Below are 15,938 nucleotides of genomic sequence, written 5' to 3'. Positions count from 1 at the left end.
AGCCCCAAATACTTTTTAGAAATCCAAACATAAAGAAAACAATGAATCACTCAAATTTTGTTGTTAGAAAAAAAGCATGCTTTTCATTAAAGAGAGAGACATTGGTGGTGAATAATGTGATACTTTTTGTACTGCATTGCAGCGCCATCTTGCCTGCCTGCATTTTTACATTGATGAAAAATTTAACTGAAAAAGCTACATTTATATTTTTCTATTTTCTTACCTGTCTTGTCGAAAGGTCTGTTTTGTCCTTTCACACGTTGCACTGTATTTTCTCTCAAGCTGGCGTCAATACAGGGCACAATCCAAACCTTACTTTTAAACGTGGCACTGTGGAATCAACCATAAAAGTCAATCTTTTTTTCTACAAAAGGGTGACAGATACCGTAGAGGGCACACAGGTCGTGTGGTGATTTTTATTTTTTAAACCACATTAAAGTTGTCATATAGGGAATGCACAGGTGAGGCACGTAATATTCTGCATTCTATTTGGGTGTCCCTGCAGTGTGACACTGTGACAGCAATCACTTCTTTTTAGTGTGCACACCTGTGCTTTTCCCCTTATAACCTTTCCGTATGTCCTCATGCACAAACACAAAGACACACACTACACATATAAAACATGATACAGCCAGTATTTATAGCCTGTATAAATCTTTATTTGGCTTACTGGAATTTTGGCTGCAGGTTTAAAAATGACTTTCATATGAAATAGTGGAAGTACCGTAGTAGAACAATAGATCCAAATAAATTGTGATTTTTTTTTTGTGTGTGTATTGCAAACATTTGATAAATACATTTAAGCTTAAACATAAATGTAATCATTTTTTACATTATAAAAATGTTAAAGTTTAAATTAAAAATTGTAATTCCAAACTATTTGATATTGTTATGTAGGGAAGGGAAAGTTTATGTAGACAGTCTTCTTCATACGGAAAAGAAAATTCTAGGTACTTTTTACAAATGAAGTCCTAAATGCACATGTAAAATGTGAATACACTGGAAAATAAACAGCAGTGCATCATATCAAAAGGATCCAGTGCAAAGCAGTCTATTGCCCAGGACAATATGTACCGGTACAAAAAAATCAGAAGCACATGGTATAAGAAATGTTTAAGTGAACACAGAATGTTGCAGTGTTGCCTCTAACTTTTTTTTTAATGGAATTTAAAGTCTACCTTGTAACTATACCTTATGCATTAATACAAATAATTTAAAAGTTGCTTGAATTGTTTGACAAAAAAACAGTTTATGAACACAAACAACATTTAAAAAATGAGACCAAATATAAAATGAGTACAAGTTGAGTGTGTGTGTGTGAATATATACAGTAGCCTACTGTAGATGTGACAGTTGTTCACAGTGCATAAGAAATCGGTTTGGCACAGGGGGAGTTATACTTCCCTGGGGTTGGGGGCGGTGGTTACGGGATTTAACTCATTGACCACCACAATGGGCACACTTCCACGAATGAGATTAAATACAATAAATTGGGAGGAAAAATATGAACAATGCCCGTATGGCTTTGGGTGGGTATTCATTTACTGCATCATATTAAGAGCTGTTATAGTTATAACAACTCATCCTGTTTTCTAAATACATGTACCACTCATATACTGAGATTCTGCAGTAGTGGGCCGTGTGTTTGGTATTTGGGTCTTCAGGAGTGACTCACCCAACCACTAAACCACTTTTTAATCAGAGGCACCACAATGACAAAAACATCAACCAATTAAATAAAACACATCATACTCACTAAAGACACTGATTATGAAGTACAGTACAATAATATGTAAATAGTTGCGGATCTCACAAAGGTGTTTTGCTCGTCAAAGTTGGTTAGAACAATTTATAATATAATTTAAGTTTCATCAACCAGCAAGCACTACTGATTCTGAAAGCCCGATAGGCAGATTAGACTGACACAACAAAAAAAGGACTTGCTGGCCCTGACTGCTCAATGCTGCAAAATTCAAAACAAAAGCAGGGTCAATTTGATTGACACGGCAGTAGTAGTAGAATTTATTCGATTAGCTTTCAATCATCCGCTTCAAATAAAAAATAATAATAAATTACGATGACGCTAACCCAAAACATGAGAAAGAAATTACAGTATCAAGAAAGTGAACAATTAATTTTCGTCATCCAACAAATAATAACGAACAGAGCCACATCTCGCTCAGCTTTATATTGTGCTTTTTCCCCCCTGCTTATTATTATTATTTTAAAATATATGGGCCATTTATTCACGACATCATACCCGGGGATGTTACTAACATTTGAATTTCGATTTGGAGCTCTTAACAACTGTGTGCGGGGTTATTGCCCGATAGCCAACATGGCTTTGGATTCTCTGTTGCTGCCTCAAATAAACCTCATATGTCAACATTACGTCTGGGCTACCTGTAAATTAAAGTAAGAGAACGTACGAAGGTGCGCTGACGTCACCCACAACCACAAGAAACACACACACACTCACACACACTTGTTTCCTTTCCAGAGGGCCTCTGACCACCTCCAGCCAACAGGGGACGCTCTGCGTACAAGTACCCACTCACTTCAACTCTTCAAAAACCCACAATGTAATAAACAACAAGAGCACATTTTAAGTTCATTTTTGGACATGTTTTTTCCCCTCTTCCGACTGCTGTGAGGCAGTTCTAGCGAGATGATCGCCACTTGGGTGGAGTTACATACATGTGACTCATCTGACAAGTGGGTAACAAACTAACAGGTGTCCTCTTCCTCCTCCTCCTCCTCCCCCTCGCCTATGACCGGCGGACTTAACTTGTTCTGTCGGAGCCGCACTCCACACATTCACGTCCTGTCCCTCTACTCAGACGTTCTTAGCTCCCAAGTGCCTTTTTCCCCCCCCACCCCATTTTATTTTGAACTCGTCTAATTCAATTAACTTCATAAAACATGCATTCGGCCCAAAAAGACACTACCTTCACCAAGATCTTCGTGGGAGGTCTCCCCTACCACACCACCGACTCGAGTCTCAGGAAGTACTTCGAGGTGTTCGGGGACATCGAGGAGGCTGTGGTCATCACAGACCGTCAGACGGGGAAGTCCAGAGGTTATGGATTTGTAAGTGATCACTCCAAAAACAAAAAAGAAAGAAAAGAAAAAGTTGGCGTTTTGTAATGTTCTTGGAGCACGTGCGACAGGCTGTGTTGCTGCCAGTATGTGGCATGTTGACATGTGTCAAGTGAATTGGAGCACCATGCTTACTCACACTGCACTGAGCAGAATTATACTCGTGTAAAACAATATACAATCTTAAATAAAAGTCAAGAAAAAAAAGGACAGACTAAGTACGATGGTAAGTTTTTACTGTCAGTTACAGCTCTAAAAAATATTGATCCCACTGATTAGTTTCTCTGCTTTTGCTCTTAATAGGATGAGTTAAATGAACAAGTTTTAAATTCTTTAAACTATTCACAGCATGACTCCCAAATTACGAATACAAATATTTTCCTAAAGAGCTTTTATTTGCAGAAAATGAAAAACAGTAAAAATGTAAAGCACAATATGTTATCTTGACACAAGTAAAAAAAAAAAATCATTTCTGTGCACAACAAACAAAAGGCTAAGTTAGCCAATGATAACAAAAGCAATTTTTTTTCCAGATCAGATGGGAGAGTTTTTAAGTGTTTTAAAGCTGGCACAAGTCACAAAACATTCGCCACGAATCATTAGTAGAGCTGACAATGTTAAATCAGGCTATGAATGGGGAATATGTTGCTTCTTCAAATCTGGTGTGTTGTTGTTTATGCTCCCTGGTTCACTCAGGTAGCCAAGATCTCAAACAAATCAGCCTACCTGCGTTGACTGAAAAAGTAACAATCACATCTTGACAAAGAAGTTGGAAGTACAGTTGTCAGGAAAAAAATACTCAAGTACAGATACCTGGAAGATGTACTGAAGTATAATATTGATGATTTGTACGTGACTTTGCGACTTCCACCATGTATTGCTACAATATTGGCATACAACATAGTACAAGAACAAACAACAATTATGAGAATAAACATGCATCAAAAAGACTCAAGATATGACCCATCCCTAAGTTTGTGAAACACCGATTGAAGTTTGTTTAGTAATAGAAATGCATGTTGTTGTTTGTGTCTTCCGACAGGTGACCATGGCAGACCGGGCCTCCGCTGACCGGGCTTGCAAGGACCCCAACCCCATTATAGATGGCAGGAAGGCAAATGTGAATCTGGCCTACCTAGGAGCCAAGCCTAGGGTCATACAACCAGGTGAGAATTGCTCATTGTTCACTCCAGCAGATGTATTTATTTATTTGGAACCTCATTTGTGGTTGCTTACCCTCCTGAGTATCTCACATTTAACATTTTCATCCAAAAAGCATAAAACGTGAAATGTCAACAAAGAAAAAAAAACAGTATTCACCAACATAACATAAACTAGAACTGTCATCCTGATGTGTATAAAGTTGAGCTGAATACAGTTTTGTATGTACAGTTTGTAAAGTGGCAATGTAGAAATAAATTAATTAATATGCTACTGTTCAGAAGTTTGGAGTCACTCAGAAATTGCCTTCTTTTTGAAAGAAAAACAACACATAGTTTTACAGATACAGTATAGAGCACATGTGTCAAACTCAAGGCCCCGGGGGCCAGATCTGGCCCGCCACATCTTTTGATGTGGCCCGCGAAAGCAAATCAAACATGTTGACTTCTATGATGCTTACGAAAATGTTTCCCAACATTTCAAATTCTCCTATGTAATATACAGTATAAGAGAGCTATTGTAAGTTTTCTTGTTCCCAAAACCCTCATTCCAGTAACTTAAACTATAGTGGAATAAACCATTATTCTGGACGTCCATATATGGTTTCACAAGTCTTAACTGCCCCCCCCCCCTCCCCCAAAAAAAAGGGAACCGGTAACTATAATGTGGCCCGTGACAAAAATAAGTTTGACACCCCTGGTATAGCGACTACTGTTTAAGGGTTTTAGGTCACTTAAAAATTGCCATTTTTTGGAAGCAAGGTTTTCTTTTTTCAAGATAATTGTTAAATGAATCAAAGATGCTGTTTAAGCTTTGTTAATATCATAAAATTAAAAATCTGCGTTTTTCTTTCAAAAATAGACCTTTCAAGAACACCCAAAACTTTTCAACTGTCATTTTATCTCCAATAGTGTGTTTTCATAGAAACCACACTGTCTGTCTTTTCACTTCTCTGGGTAACCCGAGACTTTTTCATGAGGAGTGCATGCTGTATTTTATACTCCCTTAAGGTGGAATACAATGTATGCTGTGCTGTAGAACGTTGCGATATATCACACAAAGAGAAAATTCCCTACTTTCCCCACAATTTGGCAATTTGTTGTTAGTGTTCATAGACTGACCTCAAGATCTCAGATTTGTGTTGCATCTTTTCTTTCAACCTTTTTGTGTCTTTTCTAGGCTTTGCATTTGGCATGCCTCAGATCCACCCAGCATTCATCCAAAGGCCTTATGGGTATGTTGCACAATCCATCCCCCCGAAAACCAGTACAGTCACTTCATCGTGACATTTTTATTGTTTCTATCACCTGTTTAAACCCTGCTGAATGAGGACACGTTAGTAATGATGACTGCTCCTCTCAGCGTTGACTGACGGATTTGAACATGTGTCCACCCCTCCCCCCAATGCCCCCCTTCTCCCCTCCTCTTCCTTAGCCAACTGCCGGATTGACTTCATGTTGTTTGTGTCTCTCTCTGATCTGACAGGCTCGGTAACGGTTAAAATAGCAGATGATGGTTTGAGGAATAGCTGAGTCTACTATTGGGCAGAGCGCTCTAAAGTGTTACCTGTAAACATTACACAAACGAGCTGAAATGGTGACTAGATGCATGGGAGTCTCTTTTTTTTTTTGTTTTTGGTTTTTTGTTGGTTTTCATAGCACATAGATTGGTGTGTGCCTTGTTTTCAGTATGATGTGGTGTTCAGCTTAACTTGTGTGCTCATTTCTACAACTATTTGGGGCTGGGGAGTTCATTTTTTTTGTTCACGATTTGAGTGAGTTTTGCTAGGACGGTGTAACTCTGCAATGGGGTGATGACTGTTTAATTTTTCGTGCCGTAGCCTGCTGTTTATTCTGCCTCCCTTCAGTTTTTTTAGTTAACCTTAAAACGATCATGTTTTGTTGTGAATGGACAAAAAAGGATTCTGATAAGAGCTCGCCATTGGATTCCCCGCAACAAAACAAAACACTTGGCCTGCATGCGGGAGTTTTGTTTCCTCTCAATTAACCCGTTGCTTTGAGTTCAGTTGTACACGTACAATAGCGAGCAGAAAATAACTCCACCAACTAGAGACCTCGATAAGTCAACAGACAAATGTTCTGGGCTGCAGACACGAGATCCGAGCGTGCTTCGCAGGCAGCAGCTGTCTGCTACAATGATCTGTGCGGCCTCTCAAATTCGGATGGAAAATAGGAGCGCTGCTGTTAATAATGCATGGCACAGGCATCGCCGCTCAGCTGTGGACAACAGGTGGAAGCCTTTTGGTCCCATGCTGCAGATTACCCGTGTGTCCTGGTGATTTACAAAGCACCTTTATTTAGCTTGCCACTGGAAGAACTGCAAAAAAATGCATCAAAGCAAGGACAGGCTCCTTCTTAAAAGCACTCCGTAAACAAGGTTGTGGTGTCGAGTGACGGATAGGCCAAGTCAGTTGGAAAGGTGAAATGTATGTTTATGTAAAATTGTTTCTGATAGTGGTTGTAGTTACAAAGTAATTCTCAATGCAATCTGATTACCACCCCAAAAAAACAAAACAGGAATTGCGTGATACTCTGAACTCCATATCAATCCATTTGCAGAAATTGGTCAAGAATCATTTCAATCCGTACAATGTCTGGCCCTAGTGTAAATTGGAGAGTAACTCAGGATTTCACAGTGTTTTGCCCATGAGATCGATTCATATCACAATACATGCTACAAGGCAACAAAATCAACTGCCAAGTGATTTCTGTAAAACTCAACAAAAAATGTAAAAAAAAGATTTTCATTCTAGATACAATAACTAAACTGCAATCACAGAATAATGTGAAATAAATAAAAGTTTGTGTTTTGCACATGGGTTTGGGCTTATGATGCATTCCGGAAAACAGGCAAATTGTACTTTCTGACCTTTGACAAGGAATGCTCGGCGTCCCTTTGCCATGAAGTCAACTTTGTGACAGTGACAGTCCCTTCTAAATGTAAAAAAAATAAAATAAAAACAGAAAAAAAAGATTGAAATTGTATTTGTCGGCTATATCACAGCCTCTGCTACATTGAAATAAAAATATTTGGGGAAAAAAACGGGGTGGTGGGGTGATGAGGTTACCAAAACAATGGTCGGGTTTGTTGTTAGCACATACCTCTTCGTAGCAAATAAAACAATGGCCATATAATTCCCTTTGAATAACCGGCAATTTTGACATGATAGAAATTGAACGTTTATTTATTGATACTAACAGTGAGATGATTATTTGCTAATCTGATATTTTGTACTAGCCATGAGATCGGACATGACCAAGTGGCGCAGATGAGTGGCTCCAGTTGGCGAGAGCCCAGCCATGTGTTACTGAAAGAGATCAGTACGTCCTTTGGACATGACAAGGGCGGCAAAAATAGCCAGCCTTGCCTCCAGCCTCCCTTGTCAATCAAGTTGGCATGTGTACGTTTGTGTGTGTGGTGGGGGGGGGGGGTCTTGTATGTCCAGAAGAGGGACAAATATAACCCCTTCACACCTGCTCTTCAATATATTTTATGAGTGATAAAAAGTTCATAGCAAAGCCAAATGTCATCTTGCTCCCCCTCTACTGATATCAGTGGAGTACAGTAGAGCCACACACAAGTTTTTAGAAAGATAAGCTTTTAAGTCAACCAAAAACAAATAGCTAGAACCTTCGCCGCACGTGATGTCATGCGATATGTCGTATAATCTTGCGACACTTCAGCTCAGTGAGCAGCATTTTAACGGGGGTGGGCAAGCCTTTGTGTTAATTTACAAAACAGCCCGATGGTTCAGATCATTTGTAGATGAGCACAGTAAAAAAAAAAACAAAAAAAACATTTGAACTTTGCCCTCAGTTTTTTTTTTTAATGTGTGTGTGTGTGTGTGTGTGTGTGTGTGTGTGTGTGTATCCTTTGCCCACCCCTGATCTAAAGATTTAACTTGGATGTGTTTTGCTGCTCTTTGGCTTCCAACTGCCCACCCCATCTTTTTTACGATGCCACCACAAAAGTTTGCCAGTGATAGCATGACATGTAACATCAGAATTCGAATTTGATTGGAGTGCTTGAAGTGCGGTAAGTGTTTTTTTTCATGGTCAGCATAAATAATAAAAGAACAGATGGGAATGTAAACTGCCAAGTCAGCCATTCCGTCATAACGTAAAGAGACCACACTCGCGCGAAATCCTTCACGTCATCGTTAATGGTGACGTACAAATACGCCGCTTCAGATCCATCATGCCGTCGAAGTGTGGATGACTCAGTTTTACATCGACAGTTCTTCCCCCGCTATATCCCGGTTCACCTTTAGTAGTTGCGCTGTATCGTTAATTTTGCATTTGTATTGAACTTGTTTTAAAATGTTGAAATACTGTAAGTTTGGATATGATTATCTCGGGGGGGGGGGCTTTTGAGGTTTTTATATCTTTTCAAGACATTTTTGCTTGCAAATGTGCATATGGTCGCGCGCGTATGTGTGCATTCAAAAAGTTTGTATTAGTACATTTTAAGGTTTTGTAAGCGTGGCAGAGGGTATAAGAAGGCCTAAAATATGAAAGAAGAAATGTACTCTTGGGTGGGTGTGTGGTACGGTTATGGTAATAAACTTTAAAACAACAACTTACTACTTTAACACAACAATGCATAAAATCAGCATATGTTCTCTGGCTGTTTTTTTACTCTTAATTACACTTGCAGCACAACGTGGTACGACACAGAAGCCACATAACTCTACATTTGGACTTGTGGAAGTGTTTTAAAAAAATACTGGAACTAACATGAGAAGTGTTTGTAAAGGATGAACCAAGACAGCAGGAGATAAGTGGTGCAATGGACCAAACCCGTTACACGTGACTACTAGCATGTGTGGATTAAACATGCTGCCTTCACGTGAGCACATAGAATATTTTTTTTTCCACCAACCAATCCGCAGAATAAATTTGTACTGAACCGTGGGACGTAATCCGTACGCATCCCGCATCCATGATCCGTTGCACCACTCGCAGGGGAGCTTCAAGATTCCACTGTATACTGCTCACTCGATAACACGGTTCCAATTCTCCTTAAGATAGCCTCAACCCTCCATTTTTCAGTTTCCATAGCAGTGACGTGGACTTGTTTGCAGTTTATTGTTTTTGTTTGTGTTGAAGGACCTAACATGTGTGGGCATGCCTATACGTGTGCTGTTGGCGTGACAATGTGGGCACAACGATGTCCTCTTCCTTTTTTGACATTGTGGTGGCGTGCGGTCAGCTCGCATTTTGTCGCCAGGTTGTGGAGTGCGGCGTTGGGTTGACATTTAAGATTCAGGTGCTTTTATTGCGCTTGTGGTTTTTGCTGCTTTCTTAACTTCTCTCGTCTAGGTAGGGTTTTTTTTCCCCAGTTGTTAATGAATGGATTTGCTGTGTTCTGAAGACTGGATTGACGTATTTGTGGCGCCTTCAGGATTACCCGCTGCGGCTTACCTTTGACACCAGCGTGTGTTTCTCCTACAGGATCCCGGCTCACTATGTCTACCCTCAGGCCTTTGTCCAGCCCAGTATGGTGATCCCCCATGTGCAACCCTCAAGTGCCACGGCAACAGCTGCCGCGGCTGCCGCCGCCGCCACCTCTCCATACCTTGACTACACTGGAGCCGCTTATGCTCAGTACTCGGCTGCAGCTGCCACCGCTGCCGCAGCAGCTGCCGCCGCCTATGAGCAGTATCCATACGCGGCCTCCCCGGCCCCGACGGGCTACATGACCACAGCTGGCTACGGCTACACGGTCCAGCAGCCGCTCGCCACCGCAGCCACCCCGGGGGCCGCCGCAGCGGCCGCCGCCTTCAGCCAGTACCAGCCTCAGCAGCTGCAGACGGATCGCATGCAGTGAAAAGAAAATGCCGTGGTTGAGAGGTCATCACCCCGTGCGACTGGGATTGAGTTACGCTACAATGAGGGTTGTCCGCACAAGCTTTTAACTTGAAAAGTGAAGAGAATCACAGGACGTGCAAACAAATGCTGTATTTTATTCAAATTAGATCAGTATTTTTTTTTCATTATTTAATATTTATAAATCAGCAAAAAGATTGAATGTTAACTCGAGCAACAAAAGCAGACTAACTGAACCTCATTACTAATTTTTGTGTATATATTCTGGAAGTGTTCCCAAGTGCATTCATGTCTTATGATCAAGTGTCTTCGCCACTACTTTTATTTACCAAAAACGTGTATGAATATGAGTCAGTCACTCATGGTGCATTTTTCAGGATTTGTATTATCTGAATCTATGCAGACAGCTCCCTCTAGTTTCCCCTTAATTATGTACACTATTCAGAAAAATCAGGGCGATTGGGCTCTGGTGAAATTTCAGGACAAACCCGGAATGCACAAAACCTTGACAGATTCGAGCAATACATTTCCTGCCATCGTGATACCAAGATGACTCAACAATCAGAACCTCGCCATTGTAAGGCATTGAGCTGAGAGTCAGTGTTAACAGGTTGCAGATGAGTAACAGACTGGAAGAGTCACAGAAAGGCATTGAAGTGTTTGTCATGGATCAAGCACCCTTTGTGACGTTTGCCATTCAGCTCCTTGTTAGAGAACAACAGGTTATGTAAAAAGTACTGAAAAATGAACTGATGGGTATGCGCATTCAGAGATTAGAGAGGATTGAATTGAGTTCACCTGTGAAGAGTATTCCACATTTTAGATTCATCCTGAAATGTCACCCGAAAGCCCATTATTCCTAAATTTGTGAGTAGCATACATGTTTTTTTTTCCATAGCGGTTTAAATAAATAGCTGAGATCGAAGCTGGAAAAACATTCACTTTCCTCACTCATCAATTGCACATCAAGCAAGCTCAGCAAAAAAGGTTTTTGAATGTGAATCATTTTGTTTCCGAATGTGCCTTTTAAATTATGCTATTTATGTATTTATTATTAAAGCTTACAAAAATAAACAATATTTTTTTGTGTTTAGTTAGGTCCGCTACAACGTTCATCAAGAGCATGGCATGGATGCTTAAGACAGTGCTACAATTTGTATAAAGAACAAAATATGGGTGGAACAGTAGCAATAATTTGTGTAGATTTGTAATGTTTATCTTGTAGACTTAAATGTTGCCTTTTTTTAATGTATATTCAGTATTTGACCACTTTGATAAGGAAGCTCATAAACTTGAACCATTTACTGTCATCTGACACTGAATGTGAAGTGCAAAGGTATTTTGCCTTGCATTTTACAATGCATTATTCAAGAAAAGCGTCGTTGGAAGTTTGTATGTAAAACAAAGGGAAACCATACCAACAAAATGTTAATTATTCTGTGTATTTTTGCTATCAGGCTCCGAATTCATGTCAATATTTTGTATGAACGGAAATAAAAGTACACTAAAGACTGCCCACTGAGGAAGTTTTAGTTGTTTTCCTGCGATTGGCGGCTATTTATAGTCTTCCAATTAGTTAGACGTATTGAACAACACCCATGTTTGGAAATAAGACCTTTTAAAGTTGTTTTTACTTGAAGCACTATGACCTCTAGGTCTCCCCCCTTTATGGCAGGTGCCTCTGCTTCCTGGGGCGCAGACAACAACATTGCTACTACATTTGTTCCTTTCCTCTTTCACCAAAACATCATCTCGGTGCCTGTGCGTGCTCCAGAATTGGGCACTCAACCACAGCGACAATTTTACGTCTACTACAATGACACCATTAATATTGCAAATCACATATTATTATAGCTACACGCTTTTGTAACTAGTTCCTTTTCAAATAAAAGTACTAAAGTTACAAAATTGACCAATAAAAGTGTAAAGTGTATTAATTGAGCTGCGAATATCAGGTACAGAAAACGGACGGATGAATTACGAGACCCGGAAATGAGCATACACGTGACCCTGACGTCATTACCCTGTTGTCGACGGCGTCTGCGTGGAGTTTGATGAACACAAACAGGAAGTCTAGATTCGGTTGCAACCGATAATGGCCACCGATAAAACTGCATACACTCTACTGGACGAAGAACTCCCGCTGCCGCAGACGTCGTTTGCGCCCGCATCAGCGCCGAATGTGTTCTTGGGCTCTCCCGGGGGTCTCCCTCTCCCTACGCCTGCAGCTGCTTTTGGGCCTGGTGTACCTGGAGATTTCGGTATGAGCAACCAAGCATCCTCGCCGTATTCTCCACCTGCCTATGGCTTTCACGACAACATATGCGGTAAGCAGGTGCTTGCGTGTCCCCCCCCCCCGCCCCCCCCCCCCCCCCGTTGACTTCCAAATAGGTGAATGTATGTGTTGTCTCTTATGATTGGTGGCAGACACTTCAGGTGATGCTTTCCACAATGAGGAGGACCCGCCACCATTTCATGATAACCACGACTTCGGTTTCGGTTTGGATAACAAAACCATAAGAAGAGCTTTCATTCGGAAGGTAGGGGGCACTGTAACACAGTGAGAAAGTGTTACAGCCAAACAACAAACTATGAGAATTAACCAGTCAATGCCGACGCACAGTGCAAAATGCCATAGATGGGTTAACTAATAACATCTATGTCTCGGTGTATGACGTCAATGATGAAACAACACATGTAGACAGATGATCTAACAATTCTCATTCATGAATTATTTACTCTGTACAAAAGCAACTAATATTACTGAAGCCTACTAGGCTCGCAAGCTACCCCCAATAAGAAAGTGGGTCTGGAAACAACATCCAGTCAAATTAGTTTATTTGCTGTGACGTATCCTTGGTGCGCAATGTCACTCTTCAGCGGTGAAAGTCCATCCTCATTCATAATGGCGCACGGGACAGATGATAGTTTGTTAACATCATTCAGCATTACATCAGTTTTAAATAACCAGAAACACATTCAAGCCCCAGTAGCTGAAGGCATTGTAAGCATTTAATTCCAAATATATATAATTTTTCCCCAATGTCACGTCCGCTATTCGCTGATTGGTTCATTTCGCTGTCTGTTTGCTCATGTTTGCCCCGCCTCGGAAATGCGCTTGATGAGACGACGACTCGCCGGTACAGCCATGAGTCAGAATTTTTTTTTTTTTTTTTTTATAGATTTTCGAGAGGAGTGTGTTTTGAGTTCCAAGCATAAAATTAAAGTCGTACATGAAGGTACAACCTCCAGTATGTGTACTAATATGCATACAAACTATTAAAATGTATTCATATCACATGTTGATATGAATTATGGTTGGCCCTATTACTCACGTAAAACTTTCACACTTGTCTTACAACATTCAACTCTCTTAAAATAAGCAATCAAAAAAAAAAAAAAAAAAAAAACAAGTGTCATTGTGATTTCCAAAATGTATCTTAAAAAATATAAGTCTTGAAATTGACACCAAAATCATGTTTCTTCCCATCTGAAAATGTGTTTTGATTGGACTTGAGATGAATTGAGTGAAGTCAAATTCCACCTGCTTCTTTCACCCCGCAGGTGTTCTTGGTGCTAACTGCTCAACTGGTGGTGACGTTCTCCTTTGTGGTGCTTTTCATCTCTGTGGACGAAATTAAGTTGTTCGCGAAAGAAAACATCTGGGCCTATATTGTGTCCTACGTTACATTCTTTGTGTGCATGTGCGCCATCAGCTGCTGTGGAAACCTCCGCAGGCAACATCCGTGGAACCTGATTGCATTAGTAAGCCATGTTTTATTTTCCTGTTTTGTTCTAAATGGTGAACACTGATGGGAGGAGTGGTTTTTTTTTTCAATCTGATCTGGATTCTTGGATGAAAATTATGTAAAGGTTGTGCTTTGATGTATATCGCATTAAAGGTGTGGCAAACGTTTATAAATGATATCTCTTACTTAAGCTATAATTATTAAGATATCAAGACTCAAAACAGGCTGTTGGTTCCAAATTGTAACAAGTATTTTCTCTTATTTTCAGTCCATCCTGACCCTCAGTATTTCGTATATGGTGGGAATGATTGCCAGCTTCCATGAAACTGACATCGTGGTCATAGCATTGGGCATCACAGCTGTGGTCTGCTTCACTGTGGTTATCTTTTCTCTCCAGGTTGCTATCTGCCACTCACACGCGGCACTACTAGTTGAAGCAGCAGTATAACTTAAAACGGCATGCTTGTCATCTCTCCACAGACCAAGTATGATTTCACTTCTTGTTATGGCGTGATGTTCGTCTGCTGCGTTGTCCTCATCCTCTTCAGCCTGCTGTGCATCATCATGCGTGACAGGATCATGCACATTGTGTATGCTGGACTTGGAGCCTTGCTCTTCACCTGTGTAAGCCCTCTTGCAAACACACGCGCACATGCACGCCTCCTGATTTCTGATGGATTTCGGGAGTTTTTTTTACCGTATTCGTTTTCTTGTTATTATATCAAGAACCAAATTCTCAATTTTCTTTAAAAAAAAAAAAAAAAAAAATTGGTGTTCTTTATACATATTGGGCCACACAGATCCACTTTAAATGTTTTCATGGGTAGGTTCATTTCATGGGACACATCATTCCCACTGTAGGGCCCACCGTACACTTGTTCACGCGACTGAAGCAGTCAGAATTGCAGTCGTGTTTGTAGTTTTGCTGCGACTCAAAATTTTAAACTTCAGTGAATGACATTGCAATGCCGCAGATGTAACAGTCAATCAAAAACACTGATGAGCTTTCAATGGAAAATAGAAACAAATGTACAAATTATGTGACCATTTCTGCATCCCGCTGTAGATGAATTCAGAGACTTCTTTCATTTGTTACAGTTCTTGGCAGTGGACACCCAGCTGCTGCTTGGCAACAAGGAATTGTCCTTGCATCCTGAAGAATTTGTCTTTGCTGCACTTAACCTGTATATGGACATCATCAACATCTTTCTCTACATTCTTGCTATTTTGGGAAAGGCCAGGGGCAGCTGAGCTCAAGAGAGTCATAGAAAATCATGTCAGAATACTATTTTTTGTTAATTGTGTTCGTTGAAGTGAGGTCTTGTAGTAGGATTTTTTTTTTAAGTTGCTTTCACTGATCAAAAGACTGTGGTGAATTGTCTTTTCTTCACCTGGCCTTTTATAAAATCAAATTGTTATTCAGTGGTGATACGTATTATGAAAGGAATATGTAGATTGATTGTAATATTTTGCCTCATTAAACCTTTCCTAAGTACATTACAGTCAGTTCAAAAATGTGTTCTATTGAAATAGATCATACCTTTGACCAATTACTAATATTTACATGTGTGTTTCAGAAGTGTGCTCTTAATATTGGACAGTTAAATTAGAAATCAGGAAGATATAAAGCAGGGGTGCCCAACCTTTTTTGAACCGAAGATCTACTTTTCAAGCCAACCAACCTTCCCCGATCGACCGTTACTGCACGTGCACGCATACACACGCGCACGCATGCCATGATGAGCTACAGCTATAACGGCCCCTAACATGAATGAAACGTTAAAGTAGATTAAACAGTTTGGGAAAAAGAAGTCACTGCCAACCTTTAGTGGGAGACCTGACAGGGAGGCATGAGGCACACTTTTGCAGCGTGCTATATGCATGAACATCACAATCGTAGCTCGTGTATCGTTTTAAAAATGCTTCTAGCGCTCCATGTTCCCAGTCTTTGCCGGTATCATCGGTGAATTGCAGATGAAACAAACTAAATGAGAAGAATATTATACAATGATCCCTCACTATTTCGCGGTTCGTTTATCACGGCTTCAGTGCATCGCGGATATTAAAATATATATATATA

At 40.3% G+C, this 15,938-nt stretch overlaps 2 protein-coding genes across 2 annotated transcripts; both read left to right on the top strand.

Annotated features, from left to right (window-relative positions):
• Positions 1-2,575: 2,575 nt before the first annotated feature.
• On the top strand, positions 2,576-11,623 carry LOC109525689 (RNA-binding protein 24-like). Its single transcript, XM_019886427.1, has 4 exons — positions 2,576-3,090; positions 4,142-4,265; positions 5,440-5,494; positions 9,735-11,623. The coding sequence occupies exons 1-4, from the start codon at positions 2,923-2,925 to the stop codon at positions 10,108-10,110; spliced, it is 723 nt and encodes a 240-aa protein (XP_019741986.1). The 5' UTR covers positions 2,576-2,922; the 3' UTR covers positions 10,111-11,623.
• Positions 11,624-12,113: 490 nt separating this feature from the next.
• On the top strand, positions 12,114-15,411 carry grinab (glutamate receptor, ionotropic, N-methyl D-aspartate-associated protein 1b (glutamate binding)). The gene is made up of 6 exons (XM_019886440.1): positions 12,114-12,436; positions 12,537-12,649; positions 13,674-13,874; positions 14,127-14,255; positions 14,339-14,482; positions 14,957-15,411. Exons 1-6 carry the CDS (start codon positions 12,205-12,207, stop codon positions 15,107-15,109), a joined length of 972 nt encoding a protein of 323 aa, XP_019741999.1. The 5' UTR covers positions 12,114-12,204; the 3' UTR covers positions 15,110-15,411.
• The last annotated feature ends 527 nt before the right edge of the window (positions 15,412-15,938 follow it).

The sequence above is a fragment of the Hippocampus comes genome, unplaced genomic scaffold, assembly GCF_001891065.2.
Source record: "Hippocampus comes isolate QL1 unplaced genomic scaffold, H_comes_QL1_v1.1 scaffold335, whole genome shotgun sequence".
Taxonomy (NCBI): Eukaryota; Metazoa; Chordata; class Actinopteri; order Syngnathiformes; family Syngnathidae; genus Hippocampus; species Hippocampus comes.
This window is presented reverse-complemented; position numbering and strand designations above follow the sequence as displayed.